At 35.8% G+C, this 21111-nt stretch overlaps 2 protein-coding genes across 7 annotated transcripts in view; one reads left to right on the top strand and one right to left on the bottom strand.

Moving 5' to 3' along the window:
- Window positions 1-919: 919 nt before the first annotated feature.
- LOC108369084 (protein FAM151B) lies at window positions 920-11413 on the bottom strand. Of its 5 annotated transcripts, none has more exons than XM_017624070.1 (5): window positions 11274-11413; window positions 5676-5894; window positions 3571-3812; window positions 2886-3098; window positions 920-1536 (listed from the first exon to the last, which is right to left on the bottom strand). In XM_017624070.1, the coding sequence occupies exons 2-5, from the start codon at window positions 5776-5778 to the stop codon at window positions 1174-1176; spliced, it is 921 nt and encodes a 306-aa protein (XP_017479559.1). In that variant the 5' UTR covers window positions 5779-5894; window positions 11274-11413; the 3' UTR covers window positions 920-1173. The 5 variants fall into 5 exon arrangements, with proteins under 5 accessions (XP_017479559.1, XP_017479561.1, XP_017479560.1 ...); XM_017624072.1 differs by having other exon boundaries at window positions 11059-11400; XM_017624071.1 differs by having other exon boundaries at window positions 11178-11400.
- Window positions 11414-15401: 3988 nt separating this feature from the next.
- The window catches only part of mTor (serine/threonine-protein kinase Tor), a 14886-nt gene continuing 9176 nt past the window's right edge, over window positions 15402-21111 (top strand). For both annotated transcript variants that reach the window (XR_001848456.1, XM_017624062.1), the window contains exons 1-5: window positions 15402-15973; window positions 16033-16250; window positions 16345-16911; window positions 16979-18189; window positions 18332-20237. Coding sequence is in view for 1 of the 2 variants with exons in the window: in XM_017624062.1 (XP_017479551.1) it covers window positions 15748-15973; window positions 16033-16250; window positions 16345-16911; window positions 16979-18189; window positions 18332-20237 (4128 nt within the window). In the remaining variant the exon portion in view is untranslated. The remainder of the gene's footprint in view (window positions 15974-16032; window positions 16251-16344; window positions 16912-16978; window positions 18190-18331; window positions 20238-21111) is intronic.

Genomic DNA, 21111 nt, shown 5'->3' with positions numbered 1-21111 from the left:
GATTCTACTTACATAGCCAGTATATATTTTAAAAAGCAGACAAATCGGCCCGTAAATACGTTAGATATAAAACTTTTATTTTTTTTTGTCGTGGTGGACCTTCCGCTGGAAACACCCATATCAGATGATAGTACGAATGGAAATTATAATAGCGAGGTTTCAGTATTTTAAACTATAATTTTATTATAGAAAACACTTGTATACCAATTTGCACGAAGCTGCTCAAACAGTCGCAATGACCAAAGTGAGCAAAGCACTATCGTGCCATTCGAGAGATTCGAGTGCTCTGGCAGCGGAATTTACTTTTAATTTAATATTTAGCTTGTATTTTTCTAAAAAGAACTATAAATTTTTATACATTTTTTAATTCCATTTAATTTTTAGAAACTGTTTATTTTATTTTATTTTTTCTTTTTTAATCTAATTTTTAGAGAAGTTTTTAAAAATAAAAAATATATATATTTTTTTTTATTTCAATTAATTCTTTAACTATTTAAAATAGTTATTTAACTGCACAAACGACCAATGTATGCTTGGTTCCTACTGGTTCCGATATTTCGATAGATATCCCAGCTGTCTCCATGGACGTTATGATAGATCTCGGAGTTCAAAAAGCTTTCCCCAGACGAGCTCCTGTATAGACTTCAACTATATTATCGTTCGCAGCCCGAACCGCTATACGGATCTACCTACCATCGTCACAGGCAACTTACCTCTTAACACCAACCAACCAACGTTTGTTCATATTGGAGCGGGTCAGATAAAGATAATTTCGAATTAATGAACTGAACCGAATCAACGCGGCAGTCTGTCTATGCTTTTAGCGGCTGTCACCTTTCCATACGTTTCAAGGTATGTAGAAATCTAGAATTATTGACTCCGCTTATAGAATGTCCTCCTGATTCCACCTGATTGATGAACCAACGAGGGTACTTTGAGTGATACGCTTCAAAGTTTCGATTTTAAAATAAGACTTTCAATTATGAATAATTAATACACATTTAATGATTGAAACAGATTTTTACTAAATTCGCTACAATTCGTTAATATCAAAATCTAAGTTTACTTTCACATTTCTCATTGCCATACGTATGCATTTGCTCCCTTCACGAAAGTTGTCAACAGGTTAGTATGTATGTATGTATTATAAATTATTTTAATATTGAAACAAAATTATAGTCTAACACGATTAATCCACATGCTGGCCAAAACCAAACAGGCGCTGACCATGCTAAAACTGAGCAAAGAAGGTAGCCTGGCAGAGGCTTTGTCTGTGTCTGCACGCCCTAAGTCCAACTGGTCGGCCAAATCATCGGGTACATCCAAGTAGACGCGATCAAAGCCAAATGAGAAAATTAGCTTACGTAATTTCTGTACATCAACAAAATCATTCGCCGAAGACCAAATAGTGATGGAACTTTCATTCGTCTCATTTACAGCAGCCACTAGTCCATGCAGTTGATCCAAACTGTTGGCGGCGATGCCGGCGCGCACCGGGAATGTAATTGGATGCTGTTTGGCGGTGACGTTGTTGTTCTAGTTAAAAAATGAATGGAATAAAATAAAGATTAAAATTTGTAAAAAAATGCTAGTTAGGTTATAGGAAATGGAGTGGTAATTGGTTGAAATTAGGGAAATTTTTTTTTACAAACGTATTTTGTAAATTAAAACAAAAAGTAACGTAGGAAAACAGAACATGTGTGATGTAAAACAGCTAAAAATATATAGCGAGGGCTTATATTCAATACGACCTACCTGCAGTTTATATAAAAACTACTTTCAGACGTCAAAACCCATCTGAGACGTAACTGTCATCACTGGTTGCAATTTTAATTTTGAAATTCAATAGTTAATTCTACCGACAAGCGATATATAACGTCAGCATTAACATCATCGAGATGAATTTTTATATAAGCCATATCGAATATAAGTCCTCTATATACTTTTGTGTTGAAAAATATTTTTTTTTTTTTTTGTAAAAAGCCATTTTTACTGCAATAGAGTCGCATAGATATGCGCGAACTTGCGTTTTCTAATGGCCCCGTCAGAATGGATACTTTGCGTACGTTCCGCTCAAGGATGAAACTGACAGTTGAGTAGACTGTGTGTGTTTGCATAGAGATTCGCGTCAGATTGGCAAACCTTGCATCGACGGACCCAACGAACGTTGGCCAACACTCACCTTTTGACGCACGTAAGTCCGTCACTGCTGACAGTTGTATAACCCCGCGTTTACACAAGGCAAGACCAATGAGAATATGCACATAATTTACACATTGTTTGAGTAAAGTAGGCATCCAGACAATAAACTGTCTTCGAAAAGCCAGAGACAGTGATGAAGACATCAAGAGAAGTGGGAATATATTAGTAAAAAAATTTGAATATTTTGTCATTGTATCTGAAAAATTGACTTGTGTAAACGCCAAGTACCCGGCCATAAGGAACAGCTGATTTTTGTTTGCAGACGCAACACCTTCATTGTGGCCTATCTCTACGGTACGTACGCCACTACCTTCGACTACTTTTCCGTTGTTGACGTACAAGTACCCATTCTGGTGGGCCTATAAGTAGTAAACTCTGTAGCATCAAAAACGATGCAGACTTATCGATAATTTAGTCGATATATTATGGGTGAAGGCAGAGGCTATTAGATATGTATGCGTATTAGGGTGTATCACAGAAAAAGTTGTTAATTTTATTTTGTAAAAAACCACCAAATTTTCAAATAGGTCCAACTCACGTAAATCTTAATATTTTTCCGAAATACATTGACAGAAGTCTAGAAATGTAATTAATTGTATTATTCCCTTGGAAAAACAGTACCATTTTTTAATATTAATTTTGATGCACCCTAATGTAAATGCATATGTACGTATGTTACTTACTTTGATGGCCACCAACATCTCATCGATCTCATGCTCTGTATAGTAGCCCTCTGTGTAATTGGCGCCCCAAAGTGTTGTCCAGCCGATCGAGAGTACGGCTGTTTCGAATTTTGCGGCGCCGGCGAAGAAACGCTCTGGATCAACTGGCACCGTATTAGATTGATTAACGGGTCCGCTAATGATGTCAGCATTTAGCCAAACAGGATGGGGCATCTATGTAAAAGATTTACGAAATAAAACATTTTTTTTTGTCGAACAATTTTACAATTTAATTAATATACAAATTTTATATGTATGTACGTTAGACCGTACCAAAAAAAAAAAAAGTTCGCTGTCCACGCCTGAGACTTAAAGCATTTTTGCAAGGCAATTTCGAAAGTTTTTTTTCTGAACGCCTTTTTATATTTTTCGTCATTTATAGTCCGATCTTAAGGAATAATATATCGATGTTCTTTTTTCGTGGAGTTATTTTTTTTTATTTTGTTCTAAAGTTCATTCAGCATTAGTCAGGGGTATACTTCGAACTTTTTTATTGGCTTGTAAGGTGGTACGGTCTAATGTAAATTGGTAAAAATAGTAAAAAAATATTTCAAAATAATTGAGTATGTATTTTATTCACATAAATAATTGCTTCCAAGAGCCCTACAACTCCAATAGTAACACCTTACTTCGTCTCCACATTTACCAATGGTATCAATTGACTTAAAATATCCAACGAGCCTTCGAATACTTCAATTGACTTAAAATCCAATTTCACGCCCTTCGCATCGTCGACGTGCTCTTCATTATGCTCCAAGATGCGCAACAGAAATTCCAATAATGACAAGTCCGAGGAGTTCGCTGGTGGATGAGCCATCACCGGCAATTCATCGCCAGTATTGTTCAGTCTGCCAAGCACAATATCGGCCTCAATCATATTGATATCGCCTGAAAAATTATTTCTTAATTAAAATAAGCATAGATGCATAAACCATTAATTAATAAATTAAAATTGTATACAAAATTTATTTACATGTATGCATGAAAGCATTTAACTTACTTAACCGCAACCAATGAAAATTCAGTTGCGTATACGACATGCTGCCCCGGCAGCTATATATGTATGTACTAGGGATGGTGCGGAAGTGAAATTTTAGACATCCGCGTATGCGAGTGCGAATGCGAATGTCAAGTATTTTTAAGAAAAAATTTATTTAATGTATTTAGGTAAATAAAAAATTGAAGTTAGTAACTTTTAATAATGCTTATTTTACTTATTACTTGCATTTAAAAATTAGAACATTATATTTAATAAAAATAGTTATAATTGCATTGGGGCGGAGAATATTGGATGTATCCTCCTAACTTTCATCTCCACTTGAAGAATCTAGCACAATGGCGAGATCGTGGTTTAAACACCGCTTAAAAGCCAAACCAGATGTGTCAGTTTTTTCTAAAGCTTTTTAAAAAGAATTCTTCATTCTCATGCCTTTCGCTGTTTCAGAATTTGGGGAACCTGTAACGTCATCAGCGTTTTTTAATTTTAGTTTTTGTAATTAATTTTTAATACTTTCTTCTGTGACTCGTTTGTTTGTGCTTATTGAGAACTCAATATATTGGTGGATATGGAAAATAAATTATTATTTTCCAGGAATGAAAATTTTGGACAAAAATCTGTTTTCAAAGTCGTGGCTGTCAGCCGAATTGAATCAGAATATGGTTGTTGTGAATTATTAGAATCACGGATCTAATTAAAGACTTATAACTTTTTGATTATTTAAGCATCGATTTCCTATTGAAGGAGCTTACTCTTTGACTTTAAACAGCAAAGAACAAAGACGTCGGGGGAGAGTTTTACCACAGAAGTTTTTAGCCAATGATTCAATTACATCCATATGAACAAATATTGTCCGACAAGTAAACAAAATTACTGTTTTTGAAATGTTTGCTAAAAATAAATTTCCCATAGAGCCCCATTTGCAGTGGCGGATTTGAATATTTGTCACCCCTAGGAAATCCAGAATTTACCGCCCTTTTTGCGATAAGAAAAATAATTTGATGTAAAAGTACCGATTTTGGAACGATTAGCAGTAAATTGTAATATTCAAATTTATGTTATTTACTATACTTTTATTACAATTTAAGATGAAAAAAGGGTACTTGCCTTGAGTAAAGCTTTTCAACTTTTAAAGAAAGCCATCATCAACAAACTTTTTGACTTGATAAGTTATAATCTCAAAAATACTAAATTAGTATTTTTAAATATAATCACTTAAACAATATCAAAAATACCTAACAGTGTTGTCCTATTTTCACACACAAATTGTACTTTCAGTGCAGCGAACTTGAAAAAATAAAAGATTTTTTCAACTCAAATTTTGTAACATCAAAAGCTAATCAGGAAAATTCGGTTTAAAATTACAATGCACGCTTTCTTCTTTTATATCTAGTAGCTTTTTTAAGATTGGTCCACAAAAATCATAATAAAGAAAGAAACTAGTGCAGGTATTTAAAGCACTGAAAATAATAAAACGTATTCTTAAAAAGAAAATGTTCTCTTGACAGAAGTGGGAACTTGTATGACTTCAATGGGCAGTCTTGGTTATATAGCTTAAGAAATAATATGTTTACAAGCACTTTTATCAAAGGTGAATATTGGCTACACTCTGTGATTTTGTTTGCCAGAAAACTCTGCATTGTTGCGAATGCGATTGTTAAAATTAATGCGGAAGCTCCGCGATTGCGAATGCGAATGCGAATATTCGCAACAACCCTGGTATGTATGTACATATGTATGTATATAGCACTTACTCTCGAGCGCCTCGTAAAGTTCCTTCTGGCTGTTTACCGCATGCGCCCACGTGATAGCGGTTAGATTTACTCTGTCTTCCACAGACATAGTGACGATGGGCATATGATGACTTGCCGAAATCGGTTGCTCGCCGTAGTAATGGGAGATGTCGGTGTAATTGTCGCTCTGCGCCTGCGTCGCAGGAAAAGCATTCACATTAACATTGCAGTTGTTAGTTGCTGTAAAAACAAAGTGAGTATACATATAAGCGAGATGATTTTATTTTAATTTTAATTTTTTTAACAGATAGTATGATTACGATGCCAAATGCTTTTATGCAATCATGATGTACTAGTTGTACAATGAGTACGTGTATAATGCTTAAAATAAATTATTATTAACAATATAGCAAGATATGCAGGAATCTATCATAAAAAAATATATATTTTTTGCGCTTACACTTTGCTAAGTGTTTGACCGAGCTTCTCCTCCAACTGATATTATAGCACAAATGGAGGACCTACAATTATACGCCGCCTCCGAACGGCAAATGGTTTTATGAGAAATTTTTTCAAGGCAGCAATACACACGGAGGTGTCCTATCGCCTGATGTGAGCCCAGGTCCTACGGAGTGGCGATATGTATACACCTGCTGTGTTCACAATTCACTGGAGCCTTCAGTTTTCACTCAATTAGATTAATTTGTTTTTAAATGAAAGCTAATAAAATTTTCAAAAGACCAGTTGAGCCCAATTTTCGAATTTTGGTCTCTTTGTATTATTTTTTTTTTTAGTGCAAAGTGCAGAAAAAAACAGCCAGTGGCTGGCTAAGAGCTCGCGTTGATTCTTAATAATATAACAAGCGCTTTTATTTTCCATTTAGCATGCAGATGTGCTCGAAATGTTAACGAAAAAATTTCCAAGTAATGGAATGCGTAAGGTGTTATTGCATCCACCCCACCCATGGTGGGCGAAGTAATATTAGAGTGAGATGAAAGATTTTGAAAATATGTTTATAAAATGTGACTATAAGGCAGCCGAATGTCAGAAACGAACGCGAGCAAGCTGTTTTATTACTTCACCTGTTTATTTGCGCCATTCACCCCATCTACTTGTGCCGAGTTTACGTTCAAATTTAGAAGTCTGTTTGTCTTTTTTTTGTTTAAGACGCGATTTTGTAACCAAAAATATTGAACATTTTTCTGAAGTTGATTTTTTAATACATTTTTTCAAACTAATTTCGTGTAAGATATACATATGTAAAAATGATTATAATTCAAAAAGTTTTTTTTATTTAAGAATTATAAATACATACTTAAAAGACCTAATATGTAGTACTCAATACTACGTGAATTTAATAAATATTTTACAAATTAAACACATTTCTTTTAATTTTAGCTGCCATATTGGATTTTGTTTTGTGTTATTTTACTACAGATTCGAATTTAGCGACCTCAAAACCCCTTGTCAACCTGAATTCATGCTTAGTATATTTTTTTTCTAATTCTTCTTAGGGGTGTACGGCGAAATTTTTTGCTGGTACGGCCTAATGTGCAGGGTTATTCGAGTGGAAATATGAGTAATGAAGCGAAAAAGCTGGAAATAAAAATATAAAAAAATTGTTGACGATGAGAAAACACTGAGCCTTCTGGTTTAAGAATTCGTGCATACAACTACGTACATATACATATACTTGTTAATTATATTATATACCCCCCGCCCCTCCCCCTCCATAAATAACGTCTGCAGCAAGCACAAGAATGGTAAACAGAAAGGTGAAGTTTGCACAAACACAAAAATTTTTCAAAAATAATTTACAAAATAATTCTTTCTTGGTATATGTAAATAAATCCGAAAATTACAATTTATTGTCGTGAATTTTTTTCATTTTCTTTTTGATTTTTTTTTTCATATTGGTATTTTTATAAATGAGCACAAGTGTTTGCTTAATGAATGATAAAAAGCGTGAATTTAAAATGTATTTTGTTTTGCATACTTTACCCAAAATAAGCAGTGCAATTAAACACACAAAAAGGCTGTTGCCTAGCCATTTTGTACGGCGTTCACTATGCTCAAGCATTTAACGGATTTTATTTATAAATTTTTGCTAAAGTTTTACTAGGAGTGGTTAGTAAAAAGATCTTTCAGAAATGTGTTAAAAAATGCGCATAAAAGTAAAAAATACAGAATTGTATAAATAAATTATTAATTAAATCATAAAATAATTAAAATGTTAGTAAAATTTTAAAGTTAAATATGTACAACATATGTAGCATGATTCTATTTTTTGAAGATTTCCCAAGGAAAATATTCTTATTCGATGATGAGACTTCAAAATAAAAAATATGGGCCCCCGATTTTCGATGTTTTTCAGTTCGGGGGGTGGCACAGGGAAAATTTCAAAAAGTGAACTTTTCTGTGTATTTATGGACGACTCTATTGCACATAAGTACCCTGCAAACCATTTTTTTTTTCAGAGTATTCTGAAATGTAAAGAAATTTTAAAAAAATATTCGTAAAAACTCATCCGATTTTTTGCCGAACTCTCTAAAATCAAATGAACTGTGCATATTTCGATGCTTTTATGAAATTTTGGAAGAAAATTGTTAAAGCAATGAAAATAATGCTGCAATGTGAAGAACTTCTTGCAGAATTTTTTCAGAATTTTTTTTATTTATTTTTCGTACAGAAATTTCTTAACGAGTTCGTGTCAACCCCTTCGTACAATTTTCCTTGAAGATTCGTAACAAAAAATCATTACAGAAACTCTTAAAATTTTCGTTAAGATTTCGGGAACTTTGGTTTGCAGGGTATGTTCATTTACATACAAACATACATTTCTATAGTATGTGTATGTTTTTGCGTACATATGTATGTACATAAGCGTTTGTAATTAATTCGCCGTTAGTAAAGACTCACAGTGTAACTTTTGCTATAAAAATTTTTTAATTATTTATGTGCATACAGCCAATCACTGGATGTTGTAATAACAAAAAAGGGTGTGTCATTAAAAAAATGATTTTTTTACTAACGGTTTTTTTTTTAATCATTCAAGTTTTTTGTCCTTTAATGCCCAGTGGAAATACGGCATAACCAACGATAGTGATGAAAAACGGCTCTCGTGAAATTGGATAAGACTGGGCTCATTTCACGAATGGTCAGTATAATTTAATTCCCGAAAATTTTTGGGCGATCGGTTATTATTCCTCGGCGACAATCGTTGTAAAAATTTTCTGCTCTTGTTACACTGTGCGCAGGAACGATTTACATACATAAATATTTACATGCATGCATATGTACATTAGAGTGGTTCAAAATTGCATGTGAAAAAGTAAAGTCGGAACTTTAATGCCGCCACCCCCTAGGATTGTTACCAAAAAAATATATACCCCTACTTATTTATTTTGAAATAAAAAAAATATGGAGTGATCAGGCGTATTTTATATTATGGGGAAAACCCACTTTTCGTAGAAATAGTGTAGAATGCTTGAAAATCTATATTTTTAGATCGGAAAACTCGGTTCATATTCAGAAGATTCCCAATAATAATACCCAATTGTTTATTTAACCATTTTTTCATGATAATTATATTTTATAGGTCCGCCAACATCCCCAGAAAATGGGGGGCAATGGGGGACCAATAAAAAATTTTTAATATTAGAAAATGGTTAAATAAACAATTGGATATTAATACTGGAAGTCTCCTGAAGAGAACCACAGTTTTCCGATCGAAAAATATTGATTTTCTAGGATTTTATGCCATTTAAAAAATACATGGAAAATTTTGAGCGCTTTGAGCACTCCCCAGATATTTTTTGATTTCAAAATAAAAAAATGGGAGTATATTTTTTCGGTATAGAACAACCCTAGGGGGTGGCGGCATTAAAATTCCGACTTAACTTTTTTGGACCACTCTAATGTAGTACATATGCACATACGTATGTATATGAATGTGTACTTTAATTAAAAAATTAATAAACAGAAATATTGTATGCTCAGCAAAAGCGCATTTCTAAAATCAAAGTGCGAAAACTATGTATGTATGTATCGTCGTTTAAAGTACAAAACCGCGTATTGTCATTCTGCAAAACCGCTTAACTGACATTTGCTGCCAAAGATTGGATTTGCTCACACAAGATCTTGGCCCAAGCCTTATCCATTCGTCCTGAAATAAACCAGCCAATAAATATGAATGTTTTTACTCACTAGAAAATAATTTACATAATTCATAATGATACGCGGTTTTATACTTTAAACGACGATATGTCCAATTGGTTTCGTTTTGTGCTATATTTACCTCTCAACATTTGTAGATACATATAGAGCTTAAGTCAGCTAATGACTGTTATCGGGTTTGGTAGTTATAGATTTATGTATATCTACATAGTACATACATATGTACATTAGACCGAATCACACTCTGCGGGAATAATAAAAAACACCTTTTTTTAGCAAAAGTTTAATGTTTTTTGGAGAGCTTAAATNATCTACATAGTACATACATATGTACATTAGACCGAATCACACTCTGCGGGAATAATAAAAACACCTTTTTTTAGCAAAAGTTTAATGTTTTTTGGAGAGCTTAAATTTACCGGTATTAGGATGGTACGTTAGGGCGATAAGAACTGGAATAAAATATCTTACCCTCGAGACAAAAACATCGATGATGTATCATGGTGCAGACCTCAAACATTCTGCAAAAAAATCGAAATGGCCTTTGAATCGAAATACACAATTCCTTAGAAAAAGTGGCATGATTTTCGGCGAGCTTTAATTTACTGACATAAGGGTGGTACGTTAGGATATTAAGAGCTGAGATCTGGTGGGTCAGTACTAAAACGGGGTACTTGAACGTAACAACAAAAAAATGTGTCCCCTTGAGACAAGCGCACGGATTTACCTATCATGCCCTAAGATCCGACTATAAATGCCGAATATATGTATGTAAATATCAAAAACAAAATTAAAAGCAACTCCTATACTTTAGAGTCTGGACTCAGGGCCGAACAGCGATCTTTTTTTTTCAAGTTCCGGTCTAATGTACATATGTATGTGGATATCGTGCCGATATTCAAATAAAACATACATATCTACATACATGTATATTTAGATACACACACCCTTATTATAGTAGTGAGGGGTTAGCAACAATTTCGCCTTATTTCATTTTATCAAATAGTACGGAAAGATTTAATGCAGTTGTAGGAAGTTTTTCTTTTAAATAAACATAACACTTTAAAGTTTATTTAATTTAAACAATAACTAAACCGGCGATAGCAAATTAAATTAGCATGCACTAAAAGGCTTTCAGTTCACACAAAGACGAATGTATATGTACATACATACATACGTTTTCACGCTTAGCAACTACAACAAATTATAAAATATATGTATATTATACACTCTGCATATCGTCTATTAGTCTGCCACTTTTCAGATCACCATGCGATTTTAACCTTAGTGCGAGTTTCATTTTCCTATAAACACAAATAACTAATATGTACATACATACATACGTACATATGACTCTTTATTACACAATCGATGATTGCATTATTACAATCTCTTCATTAGTTAAGTCACCAAATGTTTTTAATAAATAATATTTCAACTAACACTATTTTCTATTGTTCAGCACAGCTGACTTCCCGTTTTGTTGCGAAGCTACCCTTAGCTTGGAATGTTTACCTACAAATGAATCTTTGAAATGTTGGCAAATATTTTCTAGTCCAATGGCCATGCACATTGGTATCCACATGCCTATGTATAGTACGAATAGATGTGTTGCTTTTCATAGCCGATGGCATTCAACTTGCGCATTCTCAGCACTCGCTCTGCTTTTCAAATTTGTGTGCTCTCTTTGGGGATGCGCGCTCTTGTACAGTATTTTAATTTTAAGTTTTTGCGATAATGAAAAAATATCATAAATTATACTTCAAGGTAATCTGATCTGAAATAAAGATTGAATAGAATTTGGATTGTAAAAAGATTACCGAATGACTTAGTTGGGATTATAAATAAAATAAGCAAACAGATTTTTTAAGCTAAACGGTTTTATTGTAAAGAAACATAATAATGATGCAGATAATGTGTTAAAAGCTTAGAAATATTAAGGTAGGTACCAGCTACCAGTCATTCCATCGATCACGTGATCGTAGCAATAAAATCGTGGGTGCGTTTAACTTGAAACACATTTTTAAATACTTTATTTTAAAGTTTTAAATTTTTAATTTAGTTGCTTAATATTTCTCATTAAATTTCTTCCATTTGATTGGAAAAATATAGCGACATAAAATTTGTATCCACCTTAATGTCACTATGTCCTCGGCTCGCTGTAACCGTTTACCTTAATTTGGATGGTGTGCAGCTAATGACCTATTATTCTTCAGTTCAAATCTACTTATCAAACCCTTTCATTTGATACCCATATTGGGGGCGACATAAAAAAGGCTTGAGTATTAGGCATTCATGAAATTTTATGTGTCAACATTTGTCTATTGCCTGGCAAAGCATTAGGTTAGGTTAGAAATTAAGCATCCATTTCTCTTCATTTTATTCATTTTGGCGGGTCCAGTACACGACTTTTTGATAAACACTTCGGGAGTAGGTCAAGACTTTTTCAGAATCATTTCGTGATAACTTAGTTTCAAACTACTCCAAAACGATCTCAAACAAGTCCCAAAATTGTCATGAAGTAGAACAGTAGCTCGTTTCTGTGACAATTCTCTACCAAGGCGAATTGAGATATGAATTCGCCGCCTTGTTCTCTACATGAACGAAAGACACAAGATCACGCGGGACGGAAAGAACGAAAAAAGTTATTTTCTAGCTGCCGAAATCTCGACGCCATCTTTGCTGTAAGAAGTAAACAACGAAGAGAACGGAGAAAACCGCGAAATTGTTGAACGCATGAAAAATCATTTTTATTATGCAAATTCTTCTAAAAATCATGCCGTTGTGTTAAATTATTCTTTATCTTATGTGTACACACGTTGTCACAAGCGAAAATGAAGAAAATTGCAGTAAAAAGCCACCACCAAATTGTAAACAACGAAGAAATGTAAATAAACGGCTAATGTCAAAATCGTTCAACTTTTTTCCTTAATGCGATTCTAACGGGCTAGTCTCCTGCCCGCGTGATCTTGTCTTTTTGGTTCATGAGTTCTCTACTGCTAATGAGTAGTAGAGAATGACGTATATTCTCTACCAGTAGAGAAATAATCGGTGGAGAAGAGCTACAGAAACGAGCTCCTGAACAGTGGTGCCAGATTGTGGGAAATTTCCCTACTTGAGGGATATTTTGCATCAAAAATTATTAAAAGGGAAAAAAGGGACATTTCATATAAATAAGGGATTTTCTTTTGACGCAGTTATTGTTGCATAATTGATCAAAATTCACGAATATTCGACATTCCACTTAATTAATCGTTCTGAAGATGTGATGTGGAGTGAAATGGTATATAATTGTTAAAAAGTATAAGGATAATTTCGAAAATTTTCTTACGTTAACCAATTCAAGCGCTGAGTAAGAAAGAATCTTTTCAGTTGTAACTGGTATTTCATGTAAAAAGCGGAACAAATTATCTGATGAAATGTTAAATAGCACATGAATGTGCTTCAATTTTAAAGTCACCAAAAAATTCTTTTAGGCCCTTAGTGAGTGAGCAAAAAAATGAAAGTGAAAAAATGAATGAGTGAAAAAAATGCAGAAAAAGGGGTTTTTTCTTAACAGCGGTCGGCCCTCGGCAGGCAATGGCAAACCTCCGAGTGTATTCCTGCCATGAAAAACAGCTTCTCATAAAAATACACTCGCCATTCGGAGTCGGCGTAAAACTGTAGGTCCCTCCCCTTTGTGTGACCACATCAAGGGGACCGCCACAAATTGGAGGAAAAGCACATATGTGTAAGCGCCAAACTATTATTATTATTTTATATGAATTTTACTTCTTTACTACTGAAACATGTATATGTTTAAATTCGTTGGGAATTTTGTGGGATACATTTTCAAGATGTGGGTAATTGAGGGATTTTTTCCCCATTTTCGTGGGATTTTTAACAGAGAATGTCTGGCATCACTGCTCCTGAAGTGTTTCTCTAGCAGTCGTAAACTTATCCCGAAATGGTCCTGAAATAATCCGGAACAGTAGCTCGTTTCTGTAACAATTCTCTACCAAGGCGAATTGAGATATGAATTCACCGCCCTGTCCTCTACTGCTAATTAGTAGGTGAGAGTGACGTATTTTCTCTACCAGTAGAGAAATAATCGGTTGAGAAAAGTTACAGAAACGGGCTACAGATCCCCAAACGGTGCCGAAAGGATCCCTAACTAGTCCCGAACAGGCCCCGAAACTGTCGAAAAAGTCGTGCGCTTCTCCCGAAATTGTCTTGAAACGGTCGCGAAATGGTCCCTAATTAATCATGAAATGTTCCTTCACTACTACCAAAATGATCCAGAAGTAGTACCAAAATGTCTCCTGAACTAGGTTCGAAATGGAGCAGAACCAATCCGAAAATGGCCCTTACACAGTCGTGAACTGGCCCGAAATGATCCCGAACTAATCGTGAAATTATCCCGAAATTAAACCGTACCAGCCCAATATAGTCCTGAAATTATCCTGAACTAGTCCAATAATTATCATTTGTACAACAAGGAAGCAATTACAAATTTTCTGTTGTGTTAACACAAATTTTACCCAAACCGAGAGCTAAGATGCTTACATATCAAAAAAGTAGTCCGCCATTTGGTGATGGCGGCCATCTTGGATTCAGAATTTGTTCATGAGACAATGTATTCTATTAGTCAATCCTTTTCATTTGATACCCATACTGAGGGGGTTTTGTGGCGGCGGCTATATTGGATTTAGAATGATACTGAATTTAAGATCGCCGCCACCACGAAATGGCCTATTACTTTTTTCATGTGTAAACATCTAAGCCCTAGGTATGGGTAAAAGCTGCGTTAACCCAGCAGAAAATTTGTAACTGCTTCCTGGATAACCCAGCAGAAAATATTTTTGCTTATTATGTGTACAAATGAGGACTTCGTAATTTTGGAACCACTCGCCAACAAGTGTTACTTATTATTCTTGAAATTTGGTAAGCAGGTTTTTTATTAAAACATTTAACGAAAGGATAGATTTAAAAATTGTTTTTTTTAATTTTTATTTCTTTAAACAAATCCGATTTTTGCAAAAACCTTACAAGATATGTATTTATACATATATTTACATACATATAACATATCCATTTGACCTTCTTCCTTTAGTAGATAAAAAGTACTTGTATTAATCGTTTCGCCCCCAAAAAAAAAAGTTTACCGTTATAATTAGCTGTTCTATCTATTCCTATTTCTTTTTTTTGCGCCTGCTCCTTTCTTTACTTTACATATGTGTGTACTTATATTAAACTCAAACATAATTTTTTTCATTAAATTTATTGAAATAATTAAAAATTTTGTTCGTTGCCTCATAGTTTTTCACAGTTTTGTTCACACGCTGGCAATTTTTTGAACATAGCTGTTTAATCTTTTCTCACCCACTTTTATCCAAATTCTTTACCTTTCTCTCAACATTCTGCATTGTTTTTCACCGTTTCCGCCATTCTCTACGAATTCGCAACAAAAAAAAAACGGTTTGTTTACATTTAATTCGCCTAATTTACGCGCCAATTCGCCGTAACTTTTGTTTTTACGCTCTAGTACGGCGAATTCTGTAGACATTTCATTTGACAAGTGAGCCAGACGGAAAAAAACTGTGTAAATTGAGTGCTACTGTGAAAAAATTGTGGAAAAAAGTTAATACTTAGTGAAGTAATTTTTTTATATCAAATAATTGTTTAATACCCGCTACTACAAATTCCACAACTTTTATTCCATAAAAAATGATATAAATTGTTCAGCCGACTATTTTCATATTCTCTTCTCTACTTAACCTCAAAGTGGTTGTGTGAGACTCCCTGAGACACCCAATCGCGTTTACGATGCACCGCTAGTTGGAAAATAGCGAAACCACAATCGGAAAAGCTAATGTTTGCTTAATTAGAACGGATTTGTACTATTTTATCTGTGTATTATAAAATAAAATCTATAAATATGTCGACTGGAGCGCTGGTGCAGCAATTCGTTTCTGGCCTCAAGTCGCGTAATCGCAATGTGCAGAGCAAAGCTGCACAGGATTTGTTTCTATATGTAAAGACGGAGCTGCGTGAAATGTCACAGGAGGACCTAGTCGCATTCTTCGATGATTTCAATCATCAAATATTCAGTATGGTAAATTCTGCGGACATCAATGACAAGAAAGGCGCAGTTTTGGCCATAAGTGCGTAGTTATAAATCGTTAGGGTTAATTCTTTTGTTAATGCTTGTTTACTCTTGCAGAATGTTTAATAAGTGGCGATGTTGTGAATACAATGAAACGTATTTCACCGTACTACAATCACTTACGTACATTGCTGCCTTCCAATGATACCACAGTAATGGAGATTGCAGCACGTACGCTGGTGAAATTGGCTAACTTGCCCGGGTCAAAGGGTGCCGAATCAATCGATTTTGATATCAAGCGCGCATTCGAAATGTTGAGTGGTGATCGGCAAGAGGTAAATAAATATATTATTGTTTTAAACAGTGTATTTTTTTGTTTGTATTGCAAATTGTTTGAAATCACTATAACTTAACGTTTTTTCGTCACAGTACCGCCGCCACGCAGCTGTCTTTATTCTGCGCGAGCTGGCTATTGCCATGCCCACATACTTTTATCAACAAATATCTACATTTTTCGATAACATTTTCAATGCAATATTCGACCCCAAAGCAGCCATACGCGAATCGGCTGGTGAAGCGTTACGTGCCGCTCTTATTGTTACCTCTCAACGTGAAAGCACTAAACAGTCAAGCGAACCACAATGGTATAAAACTTGTTATCAAGAAGCAAACGCAAGCTTTGTAGCGGAACCAGTTGGTACAAAAGATCAGAAGGGAATGACACGCGATGATCGTATTCATGGCGGTCTTCTAATCCTAAATGAACTTTTCCGTTGTTCACATGCCGCTTGGGAACGTCGTTATGCTGCTTTGAAAGCACTTCTACCCGACGCACAACATAACAAATTTGGTGAAGTCATGCACTCCAGCTCCGTTGGTAGTCAACTAACCACCTTAGTGCCTCGCTTGAAAGCACCATTTATAAGTAAGCTAGGTTCGACGCATATGCATTTGGAACATGAAGGACAACATGGTGGTGCACATAAGTTTTCATCGGTAATTACTTATCAAAATTTAATATGAATGTTAATAACCGTAATAATTATGATTTTTTCCCCTGAAGGCCACCGTGCTGGAGTCGGCATATTCCCGTGAGATACTCACAGAAAACTACACAAATATTTGCGATAATGTGCTGGAACAGCGCATCTCAAAATCGCCTTACGTTCAGCAAGCACTGCTCCAAATACTTCCACGCCTTGCTGCCTTCAATCGTGAAGTATTCGTGCAACGTTATTTGCAAGAATGTGTGAATCACTTGCTCAGCATTGTGCCGCGAAAGGAGAAGGATCGAAATATTGCATACGTAACAATCGGTTATATAGCAGTAGCTGTGGAACGTGATATTGACAAGCATTTAAGGACAATTATGTGCGCCATCAAAATAGCATTACCGCCAAAAATCACACCCAGCAAACGTAAATCGTCTATAGACCCAGCTATTTTTCATTGCATTACGCTACTGGCACACGCTGTAAAATCGGGTATCACCGAAGATGTACGTAATATTCTAGAACAAATGTTCTTTAGTGGTCTTTCGCCAGCACTGACCGTTTGTTTGCGGGAACTTGCCGAAAATGTGCCACATCTGAAGACTGCCATTGCCGAGGGTCTCATACGCGTGCTATCGCAGGTTCTAATGAATAAACCATTAGCCATACCCTATCAAACATTGGCCACCATACCTTTGGATACATCGTTAAATCTACAACATGATGTACCCACCGTTGTACTGGCGCTAAAAACACTTGGTAGTTTCAATTTCGAAGAGCAAAATATGCTCGATTTCGTGCAACGTTGCGCCGATCATTTCATTAATCATGAGCAGCAGGAGATACGCTTGGAAGCGGTGCAAACGTGCACACGTTTACTAAAACTCGCCGTGCAGTCGGCTGATAGTTCAGAAAGCTCAAATACACTTAGCGAAACAGTGTCACATGTCATTGAGCGACTGCTGATTGTCGCCATTACAGATATGGATTGTAATGTGCGCATACGCATATTACGTTCACTGGATGAAACCTTCGATGCTGAGCTGGCACAGCCTGAATCGCTTAGTGCACTCTTTATTACATTAAATGATGAAATTTTTGAAATACGCGAGCTAGCAATGGTTACAGTGGGACGCTTGTCCGCTATGAACCCGGCGTATGTAATGCCAAAACTGCGTAAAATAATGATACAACTACTGACTGAATTGGAACATTCGGGTATGAGTCGCAACAAGGAGCAGAGCGCTAGGATGCTGGACCACTTGATTATCAGCACACCAAGGTTAGTTTTCCAATTTTAAATTTATTAATATTTTCCCGCAGCCACAACTTTTCCGGTGAATTGCATAAATTTTCCAATTATGCCTTTTCGTCCATGCCTTAAATTTATTTGTATTAGCTAATTCTTAAATTTCTCTTTGCAGATTGATTTCATCTTACATGCACCCTATACTTACCATCCTTGTGCCCAAATTACGCGAAGCCGACCCTAACCCTGGCGTTATATTGAATGTTTTGCGCGCGATCGGCGATTTGGCTGAGGTGAATGGCGGCTCGAATGAAATGGAATTGTGGGCTGACGATTTGCTATCAATTTTGCTTGAAATGCTTGGTGATGCTGGTAGCCCAGAGAAACGTGGCGTTGCCCTGTGGACACTGGGTCAGTTGATTAGCGCTACTGGTCGTGTGGTGACCCCCTACCACAAGTATCCTGTGCTTATTGATATACTTATTAATTTCTTGAAAACTGAACAACGTCGCTCCATACGTCGTGAGACAATACGAGTGCTCGGTCTACTGGGCGCCATGGATCCTTATAAACACAAAATGAATAAGGGCTTAATAGATAGTCAGAAAGACAGCGTACTTATATCGTTGAGCGATTTCAAAATGGATGAAAATCAGGATATTTCAACAGCAGAACTACTTGTGAATATGAGCAATGTACTTGATGAATACTATCCAGCCGTGGCGATTGCAGCACTGATGCGTATTTTGCGTGACCCCACACTGAGCAGTCGCCATACTAGCGTCGTACAAGCCATAACTTTCATATTCAAAAGTCTGGGCATTAAGTGTGTGCCATATTTGGCACAAGTGTTGCCAAGTTTGCTGGAGAATGTGCGCACGGCTGATATAAATTTGCGCGAATTTCTCTTCCAGCAGTTAGCCATATTGGTACAGATCGTTAAACAGCACATCATAAGCTACATGGCTGATATCTTTAAGCTCATCAAAGAGTTTTGGACTGTTTATACGCCACTGCAGTTGACGTTGATCAATTTGATTGAGCAGATCGCATTGGCTTTGGGCTGTGAATTCCGCAATTATTTGTCGCAGTTGATACCACAAATTTTACGCGTACTTCAGCATGATACTTCTAAGGATCGTATGGTAACCAGGCGTCTGCTGCAGGCATTGCAAAAATTCGGCAATACCTTGGATGACTATCTGCACTTGATTGTGCCGCCAATTGTTAAGTTGTTCGATGCGCCATATGTGCCGCAACAAGTGTCGCTAGTAGCGTTGGAAACCATCGACCATCTCGCCTGGATACTTGACTTTACTGACTTCTCTTCGCGCATCATACATCCATTGGTGCGTGTGCTAGAAGCCGAGCCTGAGTTGCGTGACCAGGCCATGTCCACACTCTGCTCGGTGGTTATACAGTTAGGCAAGAAATATCTCGTTTTTGTGCCACTTGTCGAACGCACCATCGCGAAGCATCGCATTGTCGACCCAAAATACGAGAAACTATTAACTAAAATCCAAAGTAATACCACAATGTGCCTGGACGACGAGTTCCATATGCGGCAGGCTAAATTTAAATCCACCGAATTAGTAGCGCCTAATAGTGGCGGTAATTTCACCATGAAGCGTCTCATTGTTTCTACAAGTAATTTGCGTGCTGCCTGGCAGGTGACACGTCGTGTATCCAAAGACGATTGGGTTGAATGGCTGAAGCGTCTCTCCATAGGCTTGCTAAAGGAATCGCGTTCGCAAGCATTGCGTGCCTGTCACGTGCTCGCACAGGACTATGACAAATTGCTACGCGATCTATTCAATGCGGCCTTTATTTCCTGTTGGACAGAGCTTACTCCCGAACACAAACACGAGCTTACACAATCTCTAATACAAGCACTACAAGTAACCGATATGCCAGAAATTACACAAACTATTTTGAATTTAGCTGAATTCATGGAGCATTGTGATAAGGACCCAATACCAATTGAAACCAAATTGCTTGGTACACGCGCCATGGCTTGTCGTGCATATGCAAAGGCGTTGCGCTACAAAGAAGAGGAATTCCAAACGCACAAAGATCCACAGGTAAGTGTTGCGGAAATATATTCTAAGGTATTTAACTTCTAAAACTTTTCAAAACCAAAATTTTAATTCTTATTGAAATCAAGATAACTCTGATAATATACCAAAAAATTGTCATGCAAAGTTAATTTTTTTATAATTTTTTAATGAAAATCCAAATGGGATTTTCAAAGCCATTTCTAAAAAGCAAACCTGCCAAGGAACACCATTTCGCGAGTTATTAAAATCTATGGCGAATGTCTAACATGAATAGGAAAAAAGGAACTGGAAAAACAAAAGTTTTCAAAAACTCGAATGAAGCCCAGAAGATTGTACCACTTTTTAAGAAAAATCCAAATATATCAAGAAGAAAAGAAGCGGAAAAAGTGCAATGCCCTTTAAAAATGAGGAAGGGATAAGGTCATACAATGTCGCACACTTCCATTCTTTTACGAAATTTCGGAAGAAAATCTGTGAAGCAACAAAAATGATGGTGCTATGTGAAGAATATCTTTCAGAATTTTTCCAAAATTTTCTTTATTTTTGGTACAAAAATTTCTTTACCTGTTCGTTTCAACCACTTCATATAATTTTCTTTGAAAATTCGTAAAAAAATCGTTACAGAAATGAGATACTCTTAACGATTACCTTAAGATTTCGGGAACTTTGGTTTGCAGGGTATACATACGGTGACCATAAATATATTTTGAAAATGCAGGACAATTTTTCAAAAAATGTACCTACAGTATCGGTCATATCTATAGCACGCCATTTCAAAGTGATATTGTGTGCCACTTATGTTTATTTATTTATTTTTNACCTTAAGATTTCGGGAACTTTGGTTTGCAGGGTATACATACGGTGACCATAAATATATTTTGAAAATGCAGGACAATTT

This window comes from Rhagoletis zephyria, unplaced genomic scaffold (assembly GCF_001687245.7).
Source record: "Rhagoletis zephyria isolate East Lansing unplaced genomic scaffold, Rhagoletis_zephyria_1.1 Rzeph_scaffold_03488, whole genome shotgun sequence".
Taxonomy (NCBI): domain Eukaryota; kingdom Metazoa; phylum Arthropoda; class Insecta; order Diptera; family Tephritidae; genus Rhagoletis; species Rhagoletis zephyria.
The sequence above is the reverse complement of the archived record's forward strand: the minus strand, read 5'-3'. Positions and strand labels throughout refer to the sequence as shown.